At 41.8% G+C, this 16,103-nt stretch overlaps 1 protein-coding gene across 3 annotated transcripts in view; it reads right to left on the bottom strand.

Annotated features, from left to right (window-relative positions):
• Positions 1-233: 233 nt before the first annotated feature.
• The window catches only part of LIMA1 (LIM domain and actin binding 1), a 120,281-nt gene continuing 104,411 nt past the window's right edge, over positions 234-16,103 (bottom strand). For all 3 annotated transcript variants that reach the window (XM_068267272.1, XM_068267274.1, XM_068267273.1), the window contains 5 exons: positions 12,462-12,566; positions 12,319-12,373; positions 10,692-10,795; positions 6,972-7,105; positions 234-4,145 (listed from right to left, as the gene is read on the bottom strand). In XM_068267272.1, coding sequence (XP_068123373.1) covers positions 3,164-4,145; positions 6,972-7,105; positions 10,692-10,795; positions 12,319-12,373; positions 12,462-12,566 — 1,380 coding nt within the window. In that variant the 3' untranslated portion in view covers positions 234-3,163. The remainder of the gene's footprint in view (positions 4,146-6,971; positions 7,106-10,691; positions 10,796-12,318; positions 12,374-12,461; positions 12,567-16,103) is intronic.

Below are 16,103 nucleotides of genomic sequence, written 5' to 3'. Positions count from 1 at the left end.
CTGGTTTTGCCCCTGCTTAGGAGGGAGGTTCATTCAGAGGAATAGGCCCTCAAAGCAGGGTTTGGGGTATTCGTAAGATTCTGTGTGTGGCAAGGTTTGTGTTAGTACACATTTCCCATCTGTACATGTTCACATGTTGCCAGTTGACTTTCCTTCCTTGAAAGCAGGCTCCTCCCCTATGACATTTATCTGCATATTCCTCACATAAAAACTAAATTTAAAAAATGAGACAGTTCTGAATAAAAATCTTTATTTCAGATTGGTTGAAAGCAAATATATTACAACTTTATAAAATACAGTACCAACTTCATATCTCTCATATGCCAAGAAAAAAAACTGCAACTTGTATAAAAACTCCTATTTTTTTTTTCTCAATCAACAAGTAAAATTCCTGAAACAAAGAAGTACAAAGCCCTCACATGTACTGTACCCTATAGCAATTTAGTGTTTATGCATAAAAAAATTAAACCACTTTATCTCAGTTCAGTGTTTACATCGTGAAACTGACGTGTCTAGGTGCTACCACAGAAATTCCAACAGACACCAAATCCTCCCAGTCACACTAGAATCAAACAGCCATAAAGCAGCAAACTCGGAATGTAGGAGATTCCAGTCTGAATTTACACATTGCATAGTCTGTAGACCTCCCTCTACTAAGCCAGTGCAAGAGCCTCAGTTTATTCTGCCTCGTTTAAAGAGAAGCCTTTTCCTTTCAAACTGTTATTCATCAGCTTAACCAAAATTTTAATACATTTCTCACACGGTTTGCCACCAGGGCAATCTTTCCATAGAGACAAGTCATCCTGAGTCGAGTCATTTCTCCTTCAGGTGTTCTCATACAGGCACCAAACCAAAGCACATCTAAAATGTCAAACGTGACTTCCCATAGATCATGAAGAGGTAAGCAGGTTACTGGTATGTCTAGAAGTAAAGCATTCATGATGAAGTTCTAGCAGGTCATTTTGTTCATAACAAGACCAGCTTTTTCTAGATCAATCTGGGAACAGCAAGCTGTACTACTTCCAGAAGTTCCAACACAGATATCCTTCTCCATTAAATGAAACTACTTGAAGGTAGCACCATACACAGCAGTGCTAGAACAGGTCTCAGTCCCTACTAGCATCATAGGTAATGCATTGAAGTAGGCATCATCTGCTTGCTTCTCCATGCTCTTGGGTCAGTAAATCCCTGCAACATTTCTGATGTCAAGGTTTAGATGGACCATAATTGAGGTCAGTCAGGAGGAGAGTAGTATGAAATGTGTATATGAGAAGGTGGTCCTAAAATATACATGGTAACCAGATTCATTGCATAAGGCAATTGTTTGTATGGAAAGAGGTAAGTAATAAAATCAATTCTTGGCAAACATTCACGAGTATTCAGCTTCCGAACAACATTTTTAAAGGAGACAGCCCCTCTTTGTATGCAGCTACTAAATATGCAAAACGTGACAGAGGTAGCAATTTTGGACATTCTGAGCCAATATCAATGTAACCTTTGGGAACTATAGGTTCTTTCACAAATTTACACCCAACTGAATTTCCCTGAGTGAAGGAGTTGCTGTATGAAATGATTGCCTTTTCAACCGTAGTGAGAAGACTCAGCATTATGATGCACCTCTAGTGATCTAGGAAGTCTGTCTCCGCTCATATCTGCTCATCACAATACGAGGTTACGTCACAGGATAGCCCTGAATCTACATACACACAGCAGCCGCCCTTATCCTCCATCAAGAACGTCTTATATGTTAGGTCATATCCAGGTAGGTTGTAGGTCATGTCACACATAGCGGAAGCACTTCCACGCTTGACTCAGTCCTCAAAATGCTCGTCTAAGCAGTAAACTGGTGCACTGAAAAAATATTCATCATCTCTTAGTAAGACAGAGGAAAAGCTCATTGCACTTGATGTCCTCATGAAGGGGTAAGGCTGGAAATTCCCAACCTCGGCTAAAGGCTCCAAAAGTACAGGGACTTTGGTCACAGTTCTGGTTTCTAAACAACTTCGTGTTCCCGGGTTGTATTAAAACACACAATGCACCTGAGAGCGCAAGAAACATTAACTAGCGCCTGCTGCATCCTCTTAAAAACAGAGTACTACAAAAGCGTTCCAGGTATTCATAGCAGTTCTTTTACAAAGATGGTCACGTAGCTTTTATCTGTGCAAAATCAAGAAGATCAATATTCTGTAGAACCACTGCCAAGATTGTTAACCTGTAGTGCTCTTTTAAACAGAAAACTGAGATGAGAGGAGGAAACCCTCCCATTCTATATGGAATGATTAAAAATAGACTGTTCATTCAATATCATTTACAAACAGAAAAAAGAAACTTACGGTAAGCAATATTCACTATCTCAAAGTGCAAACTGCAATGGATGGAAAACAAGCAAAAAGAAAAAAACTATATTTAAAGCTCCACACTGATTTTTTTCCCACTTTAAGGTCTAGTTATGAGCACTCCATGACATGACTCCATGACAGATTAAAGCAAACAATCAGCTCAGCTTCTGGAGTTAATGGCATGTATAGCACCCTGTATCATAAGCACAGATGGACTTGCCAATCATTCAATCCAGCTTCTAACTTAGAAGTCTTTACCAATCAGACATGGTAGCATAAGTCACTTTATAGCTCAAAGGCCTGGGAACGTGTTGGACTCCAGCTCCTTATATTACACATAACCTATACTATTTCTCATAGGACCCCTTTACATCGACAATTACCCCAGGCAAGGAATTCCCATTCTTTCTCAATAGCTAGCAAAGTGTGAGAGAGGATTTCCCATTTGATCTCCCTGGGCAGTATTAGCACTAGTGGCAAAAGAGAAATATTCACCATGAAAGTACATTTCTTGAATGGAAGTTTTATAGCGATTTGAAAGTGCTACAAAACACCATGGCTCTCAGCCATTACGACAGACATCTAACCAGACCTACCTTCTAGAAGAAATTTGGGAAATGTAAAATTTCTAAACTTTCAAAGACTGTGGCATGATGTTATATAGATGCACAATGTTAAATATAGTTGACATAAAAAGTGGGGGCAAAGTTTAAAAAGTAGCAACTTTACACTAAATACAGCAAGGGATCACTTTTACCAGGACATCTAACAACAAATTAAGGCTGGGCCATTTACAGCATAGAAACCCTTTCAAAGACGTAGATTTAATCATCTTCCTCCTCCTCCTCCTCCTCCTCCTCATCATAATAACGATTTCTCTTGATCTGTTCTTCTACACTTAGTTCTTCTACTTCTTCACCCTCCCAGTAGCCAATATCTTGAGACCTGCGATTCTGTGTTGCAGACAGATCCTTAGTCTCCACCAGATCCTCAGAGCTCGAGTGTTTAGAAAAACTGGATTCCTCAGGAGAGAGTTGTGGTTCAGAAACCTCCATCTCAGAAGAGTCCCCATTTTCTATGAAGCTCCGTTCCTCTGATTTAGTGGGAGATTCTTTCTTGTCTTCCTCTTTTTTAATGGGCACCTTTACTTCATTTGGCTCGGGTTTAGCTTGCCAGGGCTTTTGTTCCACATCTACAGCTTTCTGATCTTCATTCTCATCATCCGAGTCATCCCTGAGTTTTAAGGAGTTAAGCCTTTTCAATACGGGAGATTCTGGTCGCTTCTTCGTAACCACTGGCTTTGCCACACTTAGTGTAAATGGACGGCTACGTTCTTTGAGAGAAGAACTTCTCCTTAGTTTTTTCAGGTCAGTGTCTTCCTCGCTTTCAGGTTTCACAAGATCGTCGTCACTTGGTGGCCATTTGGGTTTGAACACTTTAATGTTCTCTTCTGAAGAAGCTACTGAACTGGTTTCAGCAGGTGGTGGCCAAGCAATTTTCAGTTTCTTGGTCTCCACCTGTTTTTCCCGCTCATGCACTAAATTAGTTTTGGCTTCCATGGATGCCGCCAGAACTCCGACCTTTGCAATAGGAGCCTCTTCCACCACAGGACTGCTTGGTTCTTCACCAGAATGTGTTTCTTGAACTGCATTTTCTTGATTTTCTGAGGGATCTTTCTTGCCCTCCCACAGTTCTTTATGTGGCTTGTGCCCAAAGCCTTCATCATAGTTCCCTTTAGCCTTGAACAGCTGGTTAAAGTGGGGCATGCAGTAAGCAGTTCCATGAAGAGAGGCATAGTTACCAAGACTGTTAAGAAAGGAAAAGAGGAAATGTCAGATGCCTTTACTTTACCAAAACAGATCACTCATTAGCAATAAGTCAAACCAAAAGCATGCACATTTTTAGAAAAAGCTGACTGCAAAATAAAGCAAGTTACATTATACCGTAGAACATTACAGCGAGAAGCTAGTCAAGGAATACCTTTGGACAAGGCTAGTTTTCCAACATGTGCTGTGTCATGCCTTTAGAAGGCAACACCTAGACAATCTGGTACATTACAAATTAGTGACGCATAGTTTGTTTTTTAAGTATCAAAGCCTTGAACTGGTGACATTTAAAACACAGACATAGCCAGTGAATACAGTGCATGTGCTAAGCAACAATTGGCATGCTGTACTTTGCAGGTCGAGACGTTTGTCCTTTACCAGCATCCTTTGGCCACCATCTAAGATGCAGGTTGCACATCATCATTTGTGATGGAGAGAGCAGGGAAACACTCCATCATATTAAAGCTGCAGAGGAAATCATGAGAAGTCTGAACAATGCATTTTAAATAGGACTTAAAGAGAACCGGAGACAAGTAAAACATAAGAATATATACTTACCTGGGACTTCCTGGGTGTCTATCCAGTCCCATCCATTCCTCCACTTTCCACCCTGGTAGAGTCTCTGACTGAGCCAGTCGGGAGACTACTGCACGAGTGGCCCTGGGTTTGCAGCTCCTTGGTCGCACTCTAGTGGCCGGAGGCATTCTGCGCCTAAGCAGTTACAAACCTAACTGCACAGGTGCATAATGCTGTTGGCCATGGGAGTGCAACCAAAGAGGCTTGTGGCCAGGGTCACGCATGCAAAGTAGACTATCTGAGCTGATAACGGAGGATAGGACAGATATTGAGGGCACCCACGAGCAGGTGGCTCGAGGAAGCCCCAGGTAAGTACAAATCCTATTGGTCTCAGGTTGTCTTTAGAACAAAGAAAAAAATATTTAACTACACCCTTTTTAAAAATTCAACATACTTTTTGGTTAAAAAGAGAATATTTATATATAGCATTTATGCATTACCATTTATTTAAAGGGAATGTAATTTTTTCATTCCATTTGTAAAATCCATTTTAAAGCATAGCTTAAGTAAAAAGAAAAACACTTTATGGTAAATGTATGCATAGTAGTAATGGTGAACATTAGTGACAGAGTCATTTTTATTTTCAGTTTACGGGTTGAATGTTTAAGAATGTTTAATTTCTAAACAGTGGGGCAGCACGGTGGCGTAGAGGTTAGCTCTCTCGCCTTGCAGCGCTGGGTCCCCGGTTCGAATCCCAGCCAGGGCACTATCTGCAAAGAGTTTGTATGTTCTCTCCGTGTCTGCGTGGGTTTCCTCCGGGCACTCCGGTTTCCTCCCACATTCCAAAAACATACAGATAAGTTAATTGACTCCCTCTAAAAATTGGCCCTAGACTACAGTACTTACACTACATAATATAGACATATGGCAATGGTAGGGATTAGATTGTGAGCTCCTTTGAGGGACAGTTAGTGACAAGAGATATATATATACATATATATATATATACACACTGTACAGCGCTGCGTAATATGTCGGCGCTATATAAATACTAAATAATAATAATAATAATAAACAGAACAACAGTGTTTCAAAGCCAAATAAGGCAGATTTTACATCAAACAAAAAGTAATAACCCATTGAGCTTTTCAATGCAAAAATGCTATCAGCATGGTTTCCTCAGCCAAATAAAGGTGTTTTGCCTTCAATTTACTTTTCAGGACATGGGGGCTGCATTCCAGAAGTTGTTCACTCTTCTTTGAAGGGAGACCAAAAAGAGACCTCAAACAAGTTATTAGTAGGACTAGTAGTACAAGTACCCATGTTTATTTCATGTGTGTACAGGTGCGTTATAAAGAAAGTAAAATGGTTTAATGACTTCTGAAACTAGAACATGACTGCATTGCAAATGTACTACTATATAAAGCCTAGAACCATGGACAAAGCAATCTTCCAGGACAGTGTTCTCCCCAGGCTCTTTTAGCTGGGTGCTCCACCCGGCTAGTTTTGGTGACCACCCGGCTGTCATCGGCTCATCTCCTCCTATGCTGTAAGCAGAGTTGTGCAGGAAAGCGCCGGCCCTGCATTCTCTCATCTTGCCCCACCCGGCTACTTTTTCATGCCACCCGGCTGTAAAAAAATTCTGTGGAGAAAACTGCAGGAGTTGTCTTATTGCACTGTTCCTCCACCAGAGTATAGAAGAAACGTGGATCCAGGAGCACCCAAAGGCACAGGTTGAAAAGGTGTGTGCCCAGGTCCTCACCCCGATACCAAGGGGCCACAAGCAGTAAAGTTCACAAAGGACTGGCACCACACAATGTAAATATAGCTCAAATACTTCTTTCGGCTTTTTTCAAGTTGCCAATAGGTCAAATGCAAAAAGGCCAGCAAGGACTGAAACAGCAGGCTGTAGTGGCTGTCACGTTTGTATCCTCTATAATAAAACCCGTGTCCCTGCGTGTGCAGTCTGTGTAGCTGGTCCATGCTTTTTGCTACTGCGCATGTGCGCAGCACGGACCCAGCCTCACAGAGACAGAAGGACGGGGCCAGGGAGCCAGGTGGGCGTGTGAGCGGCGAGTTCCGCGCGCAGTAACATGCGACGAGCGGCGGCGAGAAACAGACCCTAGAGCCCATTTTTAAACGGGCTTGGGTCTACTAGTGACTAAAAGTATTTGAGCTATATTTACATTGTATAGCACTGGTCCTATAAGAGAACTTTTATAGGTTTGCCTTTGTGCGTTTGACAATCAAACTGGTTATTAGCAGTGATGGTTATTTCAGCATTTGGTACCTGAGCTTGGTGGAGCAGTAATGACAGCGGAAGCAGCTGTTATGATACACTTGTTCATTGGCAAAGAAGCGCTCCATGGGGTAAACAGTCTTCTGACACCCAAAGCAGATCTCTCGTGCCGGCGGCTGGAACTTCTGTTCAAGACACAACAACATCCTGCCAGTTAAAACAATCTCATCTCTCAGGTTTGCAATTCAAAAAGAAAACATGCAACAATATCATTTCATGCAAACGGAGATGCTACAGAAAGAATAAACTTCAGGACAGAATAGTGGAAACGAAGCAAGTCAGAACGTAAAAGCAGAAAGAGGCAACATGTATGACTGGGGACCACGCAGTATATTCACAGCATACAGTAAAGACATTTATCTGCATGTGCAGCTGGAAAACATCCAAGCGAAAGGTCACCAGAACGTGGGGACAAAGGTGAATCTAATATATTTATTGATCTGCATAATGGCAGACCAAGAAATCAACAAAACAAGGGTGGAGCTGAAGCTCCAGTAATCCATACAACGGATACAGCGCCCTCACCACACAGGGGGGCCCCAGAGGTATCCAACTAAATACTCCAGCAGGTAAAGTCATCTGTCAGGCAGATCAGGACCTACAATAATATTGCTAAAAAAAGCATCAAGTGTTTTGTACTGCAGCATGTTCTGCTCTTTCAGTAGAGCACAGATCTCAGTAGATGCAACTGCATTGGAGAACTTAAGATGAGAGTATCCATGGATTCTGCTATAGAATAGCTATGTCTCCAAAAAGTATAACGGCAACTGTGGTAATAATCAGGGATGATCAAAGAGATGCAAATCATTTCTCCTTGCAGGAAAATTTAAATTTAAAGGATATGCATCTTGAAACTGGACAAGAATAACCTGATGTCAATTTTTATTGGTCCAAGTTCAAGCTGCATAACATTTACATGAAATATGAATGTTAGGAGAAATAAATTGCATGTCACTGATGATCCCTAATAATAACTGACGCCTGCCTGAATGGCAATGTAAACTTGGGTCTGCGGAAAATGGCAGCGTTTTTCTGTGGACGAGTTTGCCGTGCAGGCCGACAGCCAGCTGAGAGCAGCTTACGGTTGGCAAACGGGGGAATCGCACGTGATGTGCAGGGAAAAAAAGCAGCAGTGTGTGTATTTTTATTCAAGCTGCGGAAAAAAGCACATTTTGTTGCCTTCCCTGGGATTTGTACAATGTGCATTTTTGTATTGCGAAAAATGCACACGATTCTGGCAAATGTGACCCCCTGCCTTAGGGTTGGATTCCTGAATAAGTAGTGCTGTAGACAATAACACTAGCAGAAGTTTTGAAGGCCATGTTGTGGAATCCTGCTCTTAGCTCTACATCTTGCGAGGACAAGGTGCTGTCAAATGAAGGCCAAAACTGATTGTCCTGGCCATTCTCATGGATTATGAAACTTCAAGCCACTAGCTTCACTGAAGTGTGTGACGAGGCCTAAACCACCACACAACACAACTGTAGTATTCCTAAGCACACTCCAAGACCACGTGTGTACACAACATCTCATGTAAGGGGAACCTGACTATTCCAAAAACATATTTCATGAAAAATCGTAAATAATTAAAGAAACTTGGAAGACCGTTTTACATTCCAAGCCAACAGGTGCGGATTTCACAACACATGGCCTAATCCTCCTGGGAAACTGGCATGCAGGGAACAAAGCATTCTCGTGAGACATCTAGATGAATTACGGAGCAAGCCTAATGGGACTGGTGATTGTAATAATGCAGCATGTAGAGGAGTCACGTACAGACAGGGTTGTACAGTGCTGCCTATACCGCAGCTCAGAGGAACAGAAGTCCTGAGGGTGGAGGCTGCAGAGATCAGACTACAAGGGGAGAGAAGGACAGGAGCGGATAGAAGGAATCAGGAGGCAGAAGCTGGAAGAGAGAAACAGAAAGTAGTCAAACAGTTCATGACAGCAAAACCCAGTGTACAGTCAGTACTTTGAACTGTGAAATATTAGCAGGCTCATGTAGGAATTAGGTGTACTGCAAGATCCTGTGTAACCGGACAATCATCAGCATAATGCAGCTAGAGAGCTATAAACATGCACACCTAACTTATTATGGCTGAGGGGGGCACTTTGGAAAAGCAAAGCTTGGCATTGCTCCAGCCCAGGAGAAATAGTGATCACTTATCATCCACACCTCCCCCTCATCCGGAAGGATTGTGCCAGGCATGAAATGCTTATTATTGATACTTAGGAATTATACAGTGCCGACATCTTCCGCAGCGATGTACAGATTATGTCTTGTCACTTACTGTCCATCAGAGGGGCTCACAATCTGATCCCTGCCATAGTCATATGTCTACGTATGCATCATCTAGCTCCATAGAGGAGAATCTTTTGTCCTGGCATTATGGCAGAGTGACAAAACACTGCTAAACTCCAGTGAGCACTGCCTATGTGATGAAGCTTTAAGCTGGCCATACACTGGACAATTTTTACCATTGATTTCTGGCTGATTTGATAATTTGATTGAATATCCTAGAAATCGATGACCCAACATGCTGGCCTGATCAACCGATCAATTTCTTGCTGGAATCGATCGAATTGGTCAATTGGACCAAATAGAAGATATTGATCGGCCACGGGTTGGGAACAGTGGCAGATTGGTGGCCCAGAAACTCCAGCCCACAGCATTGCACTGCATCAAACAAGACAATGCTGAAGTTAGATTTGTAATAGATTTCATGCCGAAATCTATGTGTAGTGGGAGGAGGGATTCAATCAGATCGATCCCTTTCTGATCAGATGATGGCCCGAGAGGGATCCATCTTTTGGTCACATCAACCAGTGTATGGCAAGCCTTACAACTCCAGAATACGTTCAATAAAAGGTTGCTGGAAACAGTTACTGTTCATATTGGATGACATGGGGATACAAATACTTCAATGCACCACTGATCAGAAAAATATTTTAAAGGATATCCCAACTGAAATGTGACATAATGAGAGAGACATGGGTATGTATAGTGCCTAGCACACAGATAACTATGCTGTGTTCCTTTTTTTCTTTCTCTGCCTGAAAGAGTTAAATATCAGGTATGCAAGTGGCTGACTCAGTCCTGACTCAGACAGGAAGTGACTACAGTGTGACCCTCACTGATAAGAAATTCCCCTTTTTTACCTCTTTCTTGCTCTCAGAAGCCATTTTCTGCTAGGAAAGGGTTTTATAGTTGGAATTTCTTATCAGTGAGGGTCACACTGTAGTCACTTCCTGTCTGAGTCAGGACTGAGTCAGCCACTTGCGACCTTATATTTAACTCTTTCAGGCAGAAAAAAAAAAAAAAAGGAACACAGCATAGTTATCTGTGTGCTAGGCACTGTACATACACATGTCTATCTCATTATGTCACATTTCAGTTGGGTTATCCTTTAAGCACATTTAAACATAAGTGCATTTAAGTATTAACCAAGGTATTCATTTTTAAATGATGGGCCCAGAACTGGAGTCAGTGGTTTAGAAACAAATACAGGAGATGAGAATTCTTCCTACAGTAAAAGTGGATCAGAAGAATCAATGTCCATACTTTTTGTAGAACATTGTATATGGATTTCCTAGAGTTGTATACAGTAGGTGACAGTGTATGGGAGAAAAAAAAAATCAACAAGAGAACAATAAACATGGTAGATGCCGTCCGCTAAAGCGCACTGCAGCAGTCACATCCCCATCACTCACCTTTATAACTTTAGAAGGGGTGGATTCCTGCTGGTTGTGTGCTCGTGGCTGAGGGCTGTAGCCAGGAGAGGTGCTCGGTCTCTGAGGCTCCTCCTGCACTTTACCTGTGTGGTCACAGACATTTGTTAAACTACATATTTAAAAACACCAACCTATAATGCACAGAGGAGTTCTAGGTTTTTGTTACCTTAGGCTAGTGATCTGAAAACTTGGCTCTCCAGCTGTTAAGGAACTACAAGTCCCACATTGTATTTGCACCAAGTTACAGTGTTTTTATTCCAATCAAAAACATGCTTGAGATGTGACCTACAATCCTAGCCCACTGATTAACACGGAGTTTAGTCCTCATGCATTTTTGCACAACTCATGTCACTTGCTACTTTAGGTATACTTTAAGAAAGGTTTCATGCAGAAGTGTATTATTCATTTTAAAAGGGCAAAAACATGTTAGTGACTTCTCAGATATGTGCAAAGGAGTGATCCTACGGATAATAGGAGTGGAGAACTTTCTCTTTCAGCTCATTAGTAAGTCCCATTACCTTAATAATAACAACATTTTGACATGAGGCACGAGCCCAAACTGAAGTCACACTTATTTGATTCGCATTCGATTTTCCGCAGAGCAGAAAATGCAAGCAGTTTGAAAGGCACACAATGTTGTTCTATGGGTTGCACACAAAAAAAATGTATTTTATTAGGTTTTTAGGTATGAGGAAAAAACACCCAGCAAAATCTCTCTTTTCTGCATGCCTTATGAGAATTGCAAGCGATTCTCATGCAATACTTTCCTTGGGGAAAAAAGTTTTTTTTGTTTTTTTTTAGTTTAACAATATGCATATTCATTAACCTGGCATTCAATTTTCCCAGGATTTCTGTGCAGAAAGTGATAACATTTATTTTTAAAACTTTTTTTACCTGTAACTTGCTAAAATGTGTCAAGCAAGGGTCTAGTATACAGTGCAGGAGAGTATTGATGTGTATGCACGTTTATACTGTTCGCAGCATGTTTTTATGGATGGATAGATCTGTCCATAACGCTAGGGAGGTTAACGCCAAAACCGAAACGCACAAAAAAAGCACAAATGCAGTGAAGCACACAGCATAAAATCAATGCTTTTCTGCATGGACAAACGTGGCAGCAGCCTAAAGGGTAACCTGCAAGTTTAGTCATCAGGTGGCAGGCCAGAAATATCCTATATGTGATGTAATAACTGCAGACCATCTCACACACTGCAGAGTAATGTAACTGACGTTACCTGGCAGTGTTCTGAGGCAGCAGTGATCAGCGATTCTCCAATCAGCAAGAACAGAATGCTGATTACGCAAACCTGCCAAACACTCACCCACAAAGAGCTCATACTGGCCAGTTGGGTTTTCAGCTAAGAATGGTTGTCCATCAGGCAGTATGAACAACCATTCCTTCAAGCAAATCAGCTTAAACAGCCAATTTCAACGAAAGTCTGTGGGGTAACTCCAGCTTACAGGTCTTGTTACACAATGCCTTTTGAATGAAAATATGACAGGCTCACTTTAACCACCACATGGACCTCACAAGAGATCTTCATCAGAACGTACAGCTTAAAGTTACTTTACATATGACAAAGTACGGGACACTACGGGATATTACCATTGCTCTCAGACAGGCTCCTTGGAGTTGCAGGAACACTCTCACTCTGAGATCTCTGCAAGAGACAATGTGGTATTAATAAAGCTAAGAAATCACATAAACATGAAACAGATCATTCTCCTCACTGGGCTGAACTACATTACCTTTTCACTATCAACGGAGTAATTGGAGCGGACAGGACTGGGCGGTACGTTCTCCTTCTGCTCAGACTTTTGGTTTACATCATTCCAAACCCCTTTCACATCATTCTGTAAGACAAGAAAGGAAAACAGATCAATGATTGTTTCCATAGAGCACTGCTGTGTTGTGCTACAGAAGAAAACAGCCTGTCTCACCTCCCCGCAGCAGGGTTATTAGTGCTGAGCCAACAATATACAGGTATCGTTTCTTCCTGCAGTGACAGATTACCTGCTAGATTACATACAGATGCTAGGAGAAGCCCAGTACACGCATCCATTTATGACTAGCCAAGGATTGACCAACTTTACCACTAGTATTAGAGCTTACCTAATACCTATACAACGGCCTCAATTCTGGTAGGCTTAGCATCCATTTTATGCTGTATTTTACTGCATGCGGTAAAAGCAGTTTGCTATTATGGCAGGTTTTAGTCAGAATTTACCCCATGTGGTAAATTAGGACTTAAAATGTGTGTTAATTTTGTGTCATTTTACAGAAAAACTGAATGCTCATGAAAAATAGGGGGCATGTTAGCTTATAATTTACTGATCAGTTTAAGACTTGCCTGTACCTGGCGGTAAAATCAATTTGTATGCATTTTGCAGTTTAAAATGCAGTTCCTATTTAGGCTGTGTAATAGAAAAAGAATAGTAGAAATAAAACTCCAAATATTTACTGTATTTTTGTAGTGAAACTGGCCAATGATTGGCCAATCAAAATTGGATGTGTGTATGCACCATTAACCCGATCACACAAAAGTCAATGATTTCATTCAAATCGAGCAGTCTATTCTATCCTCTCATTGAATGGACTGATTGTTTTTCAAATTGATTAACTAAAAAGTGATCAGTATCAAGTGTAAATCAAAAGATCGATTGGAAATTAGATCAATGAACTGTTTAATAAGCCAGCACTTTATTAACATTACTACAATAGTTGTATCCTTTTTAAACTAGTGATATTTAATATGTTTTATTATTACTAAACATCATAACTAAACTAAAGCCAGCTGTCCTGTTCTCACAATGCATGTTTTCTGGGGCCATATTGCTGCTCAGAAGGATGTCAATGACCCCGTTTGTACAGAAGTAGGCCACAGGGGAAGAGAGGGCACATGCGTCATGCTCCAATAATTCCTAGCGGCTCAGGGAACAGGAGTCTTCTGATGTAAATGAACTGCAAAAACAGCACTAGTGACGAGTGGTCAGTAATGTCACAAATGCTGAGGGGATTCCTGCCTGCCTCACACAACACACTGTATACAGCCTGCATAGTCTACACAGACAGGCAGAGCTTCACTGAAGGCAATGGAGGTGTTCCACATCAGCATTTTCTGGTCTAATATTGGACAAGGGAGAAATGAAAGAATTGCTCATTTGGGGTAACAAAATCTTATCTCACTGTCACACAAAGCTATATCAACCCATGCCATTCACTAATGAGGACCACTAAAGCTATGTTGGCCCATGCCATTCACTAATGAGGACCACTAAAGCTATGTCAACCCATGCCATTCACTAATGAGGACCACTAAAGCTATGTCAACCCATGCCATTCACTAATGAGGACCACTAAAGCTATGTCGACCCATGCCTTTCACTAATGAGGACCACTAAAGCTATGTCGACCCATGCCATTCACTAATGAGGATTGCTAAAGCTATGTCGACCCATGCCATTCACTAATGAGGACCACTAAAGCTATGTCGACCCATGCCATTCACTAATGAGGATTGCTAAAGCTATGTCGACCCATGCCATTCACTAATGAGGACCACTAGCGCTATGTCGACCCATGCCATTCACTAATGAGGATTGCTAAAGCTATGTCGACCCATGCCTTTCACTAATGAGGACCACTAAAGCTATGTCGGCCCATGCCATTCACTAATGAGGACCACTAAAGCTATGTCGACCCATGCCATTCACTAATGAGGACCACTAAAGCTATGTCGACCCATGCCATTCACTAATGAGGACCACTAAAGCTATGTCAACCCATGCCATTCACTAATGAGGACCACTAAAGCTATGTCGACCCATGCCTTTCACTAATGAGGACCACTAAAGCTATGTCGACCCATGCCATTCACTAATGAGGATTGCTAAAGCTATGTCGACCCATGCCATTCACTAATGAGGACCACTAGCGCTATGTCGACCCATGCCATTCACTAATGAGGATTGCTAAAGCTATGTCGACCCATGCCTTTCACTAATGAGGACCACTAAAGCTATGTCGGCCCATGCCATTCACTAATGAGGACCACTAAAGCTATGTCGACCCATGCCATTCACTAATGAGGACCACTAAAGCTATGTCGACCCATGCCATTCACTAATGAGGACCACTAAAGCTATGTCGACCCATGCCATTCACTAATGAGGACCACTAAAGCTATGTCGACCCATGCCATTCACTAATGAGGACCACTAAAGCTATGTCGACCCATGCCTTTCACTAATGAGGACCACTAAAGCTATGTCGACCCATGCCATTCACTAATGAGGATTGCTAAAGCTATGTCGACCCATGCCATTCACTAATGAGGACCACTAGCGCTATGTCGACCCATGCCATTCACTAATGAGGATTGCTAAAGCTATGTCGACCCATGCCTTTCACTAATGAGGACCACTAAAGCTATGTCGGCCCATGCCATTCACTAATGAGGACCACTAAAGCTATGTCGACCCATGCCATTCACTAATGAGGACCACTAAAGCTATGTCGACCCATGCCATTCACTAATGAGGACCACTAAAGCTATGTCGACCCATGCCATTCACTAATGAGGACCACTAAAGCTATGTCGACCCATGCCATTCACTAATGAGGACCACTAAAGCTATGTCAACCCATGCCATTCACTAATGAGGACCACTGATGAGTCCAAAACAGACTGTATGCCTGTTGGATTGGTGTGGCTCTGTGAAATGTATTAGCTACAGGCTCACTATATACCAGAGGTTCTGGATGTGCAGCCTTGCTTTTAAGGGCATAAAGCGAGGATTTGCCTATTTAGGAGTGATGCATCATGGGAACAACCACAGTTGCTCACTTAAAACCGAATTATCTTTTCTCTGCTGAGTAACCTGTTCTGCTCTTTGGCTATTCCACCTTCTTTAGACTTGAATCCTGTATGATGACTACATGTAGGAGCACACAGCATACATGCAACATCAAACAGGGAAACATGGTCTTTTTTGGAAACATAAATACATGTCATTATGATGCCTTCATTGAAACAAAAACTCCAAATAGGGTCTTGAGAGGATGTTCTGCTTCTTTCAAGTGAGTAAAATATAGTGTATGTGCGTTAATATTGATGTGTCTGAGTCCCACACGGTCAAGTGACTAACTCTTCTGCCCTCCCCGCAGGCAACATTCTGTTTTCAAACAGACGTTCCTTGTGTCCTCAGATTAGATTGAATTATCACACATGTGGTACAACGTATAATCCATCAGTCTGTTTCTGCAGGAGAATTTACATCTCACATTCTTGGACAATGCGATCAGCGAATATCAGCCCACATACACTACTAGGTTCTCCTGAGCTGTACGATAGGGGTGGTCAATTATTCCAAACTAATGGTGAATTATGC

Source organism: Hyperolius riggenbachi, chromosome 2 (genome assembly GCF_040937935.1).
Source record: "Hyperolius riggenbachi isolate aHypRig1 chromosome 2, aHypRig1.pri, whole genome shotgun sequence".
NCBI lineage: Eukaryota > Metazoa > Chordata > Amphibia > Anura > Hyperoliidae > Hyperolius > Hyperolius riggenbachi.
Note: the sequence above shows the minus strand (reverse complement) of the source record. Positions and strands in the feature narration are given on the sequence as shown.